The 6,539-nt window shown below is 38.3% G+C and overlaps 1 protein-coding gene across 1 annotated transcript; it reads right to left on the minus strand.

Annotated features, from left to right (window-relative positions):
* Positions 1–4,206: 4,206 nt before the first annotated feature.
* Positions 4,207–5,862, minus strand: foxd3 (forkhead box D3). The gene has a single exon (XM_039691359.2). The coding sequence runs from the start codon at positions 5,614–5,616 to the stop codon at positions 4,504–4,506; it is 1,113 nt and encodes a 370-aa protein (XP_039547293.2). The 5' UTR covers positions 5,617–5,862; the 3' UTR covers positions 4,207–4,503.
* Between the last annotated feature and the right edge of the window lie 677 nt (positions 5,863–6,539).

The following is a 6,539-nucleotide window of genomic DNA, read 5'->3' on the forward strand; positions in this document are numbered from 1 at the left end:
GATCAAAACCTAAAAAATGTTGTTAGTAATACCCCATTCTGTCTCAAATATATTAGGTTGTACGTAAAGATGTTACTTAAATACCCTGAATAAATAGACGGTTATCAAATGGACGTATGGAACATCATCAGGTAAAGACGCTGAATGAACGCCTTCTATTACTGGCCTTTTACCTAATTATGAACACTTGGAATCAGATTATGAAGAAATTGAAAAAGAATACTGTTGTGTTAATGTTAAACTATCAAAAAAATGCCGTATCAATACAGGGCGAGAGATAGTCTAACAGGGCATTGTGTTTGATTCTACAGGCTAATTGCTGGTAGCTTCATGGTGTCCAAAGTCTTAATTGTTTTTCTGCTTTTTTTCAAATTATTATATATTTTTTTAATTATTTTAATAATTTGGTACGCATTTTCATATATCACAAAATGTTGCAGGCCATAAAAATATAATATTTTCTGTAAAAAAAAAAAAAAAATGACAGCTGAAAATCATGATTGCTTGTTGTCCAAAGTAGGCTAGGCTAATCAGTACTTCCCTAATTTTACAACATTAAATTTACTTGCCTTTAAATGTAATGTTGTACAATTAGGAAAATACTGATACAGGATACATTAATAAGATGTTACTTTCCCTCACTGATCTGAAGCACTGTGTGCTCTCTGTGAGAAAATATTTTAACCTAAAAAGTTCTCACACCAAGAGTTATTTTGTTAAACGTCAAAATTGTTACCACAAAAATATAATTTATCACTGATCACACCGTGGGTTGTTAAAAAGTCTTTCAATCACGATGTCATTAGTGCCTTATGCTCTTAGAATTTATGTTAGCAGGTGGAGTTTCTGGCTAAAAAAGTTTCAAATGGTCAATTTTGTTACCAAAGTAGAGTAACAATGCTGACCGTATGTTACAAAATTGACAGTAACAGTTGGCAAACAATATAAGAAATAATTTTTTGTTAAAAGTAAAAAAAAAGTAAGTAACTTGTGTTGGCAAGCACTGAATTATTAGAAGTGAATATGTTGTCAATACTGAATAATTTCAGTTAGTGTTAGGGTTTTTTCCATAACTTTTTGAAATTCGAAATGTATCTCCAATTATAGAAGCACTCAGGTGATCAATATAGCCTAGCTATCCCATAACAAGCTATTTTCATTTAAATGACAATTTTAAACAATTCAAAATGTAATAAATAAATATGCTCACCTTTTTGTAGCATTGCTTATGTTTCTATCATTGGTAACCAAATAATTTTATAATTACATAAAGTAAAGTTAGTTTAGACAATATAACTTTATAAAAATAGAAAGCAATTTGCTTGTAGTTTATTATGTATTGGTCCCATCTAATCTTTTATGTTTCCTGTTCATCTAAGATCTAACAGATATAAACCTACCTGGTCCTATGTCATTTTAATTTAGGTTAGAGAGCATTTGCAAGGTTGTCAAATTCAATTCTGAATTGTGGTTGTTGCTCTCTTTACAATCATTGGCCCTATACTTGAGTCCCTCAACTCTTATCTGGTGCAATCATTAGCATTTCTTTCACTTTAAGAGCTGCTGCATGGATATGACAGCTTCTTATACCAGGGACATCAAATATTTATAAATGATAACCATGGACAAGTTCTGATTTGCAATGACACTTTCATTACAGTAAGGAGCCTATTAGTCACATTGCACTCAATGGCATATTAATGCCGCTGTTTGCCATCTTTGTCATTTACTGCTTCGTCTCTGCACCCTTTAAATATTTAGTAAGCACTGTATCCAAATTTACTGTTGGGCATGTGCTCCAGGAGATACCTTGTCAGTGGTCCTGCATATATGGCTTCTGTATTGTGATTATGAAATCAGAGCTGTTCTTTTTTTGCTTGCTTGCAAGCCTTTTGAAACAGTCCCCGCTGTTATCATCCCTTTTCTACTCATCAAAAATGTCTAAACATCTGTTTGTGTTTATTGTCAAAGAGAGAGTTAGGCATGTCTAATTAGAAAAATAATCCTTATAGTGTATAACATCGAATAAAAGCATGTGTGTATGGGACGGGAACAGAGGACTCTACACCTGTGTACCGGAGAGCAGGTGGATCCAAAAAGGTCAAAGCGTTGTTTACCCAGAAATCCGTCCGACCACTTGTCACTTTCAAAATGCTCAGCAAGGGGTTTTCCTTTGTGTTTCACACGCCAAGAAAAATAGAAAGTTTCAAAACAGTTGCTCTTAAACGTCTGAAGTCTGCTAAATGTTACGCGACAGAATGTAAAAGAATAGTTTAGCCAAAAAAAAAATCTGACTATATAGCTTGTTGCTAAACACCTAGCTTGACATAACCTTGCATGCATGATTTGTAAATATGTACAGCGTAAGGTCTCCTTTATTTATTCAGGCTATTTTTTATTTATTTATTTATTTATTTATTTTTGGTCTAATAAAAAATAGGCCATGTCTCGTGACTCTTTGCATAATGTGTTTTGCGTGATCGTGATGTGTTAACCTTGCACTCGTTAAAGAGTCAACTCTTTCCCACCAGCCGTCCTTGAAATAGATCCCTTATTAAAACCCGTTGAATCTGAACAATTTCACAGTATCTCTAGTCCAAAACAAATAACATCTGATCCACGTGCGCGATCATTATCCCCGCAACAGATGCAAATAACCTGTATTTTGAGATGACACGGTTACATGTTTAGATGCATCGAGATTAGTGCTTCCATTAGCAAAGCAGTCGTTTATTTGATGTAGGCTAATTTATTCCTGTAGACTCTGTCTAGTGATAGGCTAAAGACATTACCCATAGCAGCATCATCTGATGTGCTGGATCATTTCTGTCACGTTTTATTTGTATTTTTTTATAGGCCTGAGTGATCATCTTGTCACTGTATTTTTCTAAACGTCGTTTCAGATGTTTTAAAGTAGCCTAATTTGCCTGTTTTATTAAGTCCAATTTTCATTTATTGATAAACTATTTAATAAAGTTTAGCTGAATGTTACTTTTGAATATGAACCGTGTTTGTAAATATCTTAAAAATAATAACCATGATAAAAGGGAATGAAAACACAACGACGACCTATTTTTTTTAAAGAAAAATCCAGCTATATTACTGTAATGTGAAAGTCCACTGTGCAGGAAGACATCACAACAATGTGCTTAAAAATATGCATCACATTTTAAGGAATAACGAGACCGTCGTGGAACCGTCCTGTTCAAAGGGTCAGTGTCAGACTCAGCAGCGTCTTTGGTCTGAAACTGAATTCAAGAAGAGGACTATTTTTCTTTTCCCATGGGTATCACTTAAATATAGCCCTAACTCTTGTGCGCCACACACCATCTACCATTTGCTGTTAGAGTTGAACTGATTAGCTAGACACAACTGTGAAAGAGTGTTGCTTTAATAGGAACAACTTCCCAAACATTTTTAGGTCGCCTTCGTTTTCACTTGTAAACGGATACGGCAGTTTCGCGACGGCTTTTGACCTTTTTTAATAAGAATGTTTCTATTTTTGTAAAATTAAGTAACCTTTTTTAATTTGTAATTATTATTCTATTTTTCACTGTTAGTATATTATTACTGTAGAAGATTATCTTCAATGCAAGTTATAGACGGCTATCTGTGGTCGTTTTGCAACCAGAAACTGAGAAGCTGCTTTTTTAAACGATTGGTTTGTTTCACAATATCACCGTATGATAACATGTTAGTAGCAGGGTTTTTATAATTTTGCGTTAAGATATCCTGTTATTTATTTATTTATTTTGACAAATAACGGCTTATTTTATTTCAAAATGCTTTATTTGCTAATTTGCTGTCGTAAAATAATCTCCTTTATCTTTTCATTTTAGCTCCCTATAAACACTCAATTATTTATTGTTTTAACATTTACTCTATTTTGAGATGAAACTGCTATTTTTTTAAATCACAAATAGCCTATGTGAATTAAAACCATAATTTATACGTTTAGATTTCTTTCAGATTTGATGCTTGTTTGCAGGTGTCATCGTTGCATTCCTGTAGCCTAATTTTAGAAAGAATGTGTTTGATTTAATAAAACCGATTGTGTCTGAGATGCTTTGGATGTTTTTCATATTTATTAACAAATTAAGTTGATTTACAACACAATATTGCTACATAGATTACATATATTTAAATTTGATAAACATACTTTTTCAGTCTTTCAATAAGAACAGTTTAATATTTCATAATGGAAAACAAAAGGGAAAAACATTCTTGAAATCATTTCTTTCAGGATGAAAACAAAATATGAAGAAAAAAAATAAGGCTCACTCAATTACGAAATGAAATAAGAAAGAAAAAACATGTAAATTAATTTCTTTGTACAAATATTTACAAACATTACCTGTACCGAAAGCATTCCTTTTTGATTATGAATTTTCTTTTTTTCTCAAAAGTCTTTACATGGCTACATTGGGGCGGACGAATTGTCCAGTGCTGCCTATAGTTCGTGCTTTATCGTATTTAAAATATGTCTAAAAAATAGTCTGATTATCATTGAGAAGGCCATTTAGATATCGCTGCTGTGGACGCGGTCGGTAAAAACTGTCCAGAGATGATATTTGACGGGACGCTGAGAATAGGCGCGATGGCAGCTGATGTCCGGGATAAGGACAGGGACTGTGCGCTCAGTAAGGCGGACTGCACCGTCACAGGCGGCCGTAGGAAAGTCTGTGCGCTCGTAGAGCTGCTGGAGACCCCGATAATGTTTTCTATGCTGAACGATGGTCGACTGGACGGCTCAGATTTGATAATCGACGCGGTGCTCAGGCTGTTCAGTTGCAACTGGAGACTTGGACTTAGTTGAGAGTTAAATGCCTTTCTGTTCAGTTCTGCGGAGGACAAGAGAGGCACCGCCGGAGGGAGCATCGGACCCACCGGGGGAATGTACGGGTACTGGAGAGCATGGTGCGAATACGCGGCCGGGTGAATTCCATAGTGGCGTCCGTAAGGATTCCCAATACTATATGCCCCAAAACTCTGCATCATGAGGGCGGTCTGTTCCCTGAGAATGTCCGGCTGGTGTCTCTTGAAGCGTTTCCTCCTCCTCAGAAAGCTGCCGTTGTCGAACATATCTTCCGACTGGGGGTCGAGGGTCCAGTAGTTGCCTTTGCCCGGGTTGCCCGGTTCCCGTGGGATCTTGACGAAGCAGTCGTTGAGGGATAAGTTATGGCGAATGGAGTTTTGCCAGGCCGGAAACTTCTCCCGGTAGTAAGGAAAGCGGTTGCTGATAAACTCGCAGATCCCACTGAGCGTCAGCTTCTTCTGCGGGCTCTGGAGGATGGACATGGTGATGAGGGCGATGTACGAATAGGGCGGCTTCACCAGACTGTTCTTGGGCTTGCTTGTCATGGAACCGGAGGAGCTCTCTTGCGCATCTCCTTTGGACTCCCCTTCGCCGGCGCTCTCGCATGGACTGACGCTGCGCTCTTTCACCTCGATTTCCTCCACCTCATCTCCCCGGTCCTGCATGCATTGGCTCTCGCAGTCACTGTCCCGCTCCATCCCCTCGTCGCCCTCCCCGACCACGTCGATATCCACATCGTCAGCTGTGAGTACGGTCTGACCGGACATGTTGCTGGCACTGGTGCCTCCAGACAGGGTCATCACCGCTCAGTTTACTGCTGGAGCAACCCAAGATCAGATGACGACCAGTGGCTATAAATGCAGGTCAGTCCCGGCCGGCCTGCCAGGAAAACTTCAATTTTAGAAAATATTTCTCTCCAGTCTAAAGACTTCTTTCTGCAGACAGGCTACACCTCGTCTACTTTCCAGTGTATTTCCTCGACACTTAAGCGTGGTTTTGGACCGTGGAGTCAAGATGACGCATGCGTTGAAAAGCAGGTTTAAGGACTGTCTGATAGATTACTTTTCACTTAAAGATATACTATCAGCCGCGTCACGTGACCCGCCGACGTCAGAGGTCGCGCTGTTATACCGCTGAGCCGAAGTTGTTTCATGGATTTGTCAACAAAGGGAACAACAGTAACATCGCCTCTGTTCGTCCGTCATAGACCATTTAGCGGTAGCGGAGGGGAGAGAATTGGCCTGCGTGATTGAAATCATCTCCAGAGCTGACTCGCATTCACTCGCCCGCGCTAAACGCAAACTTAACTTTTCTCAGGCCAATTAGCCTATATTGAAAGCTGCTGAACGAAAACGTCTACAGCTAAGTTAATCGAATCTCTTGTCATTTATTTATATTGTGTGCTCGAATACGGCATGCTTAAATTAACGGTTGAAGGCTACTTTTGAAATTCAATTCTTTGTGGAGAATTAAACTAGCCTTCGCTTGAGTGTTTCTGTAGACGTTAGCACTGATTTTGTTACGTGTGAAATAAGTACAAAAACAATGGAAATCTCTAAGTAAAGATCTTTGTCGAGGTGCTAACGACCCTCATCATTGCACGTGTTAACATATGAATTAAGTAGGAAATGAGCGCGCGGGTAAATGCATAGGAGCCATTCACACGCGCACAGGTGAGCGACGCATGTGGGATATTCCCAAGAAAAAGAAAGCGGAGAGGGAG

The sequence above is a fragment of the Pimephales promelas genome, chromosome 8 (assembly GCF_988280905.1).
Source record: "Pimephales promelas chromosome 8, fPimPro1.hap1.1, whole genome shotgun sequence".
Taxonomy (NCBI): domain Eukaryota; kingdom Metazoa; phylum Chordata; class Actinopteri; order Cypriniformes; family Leuciscidae; genus Pimephales; species Pimephales promelas.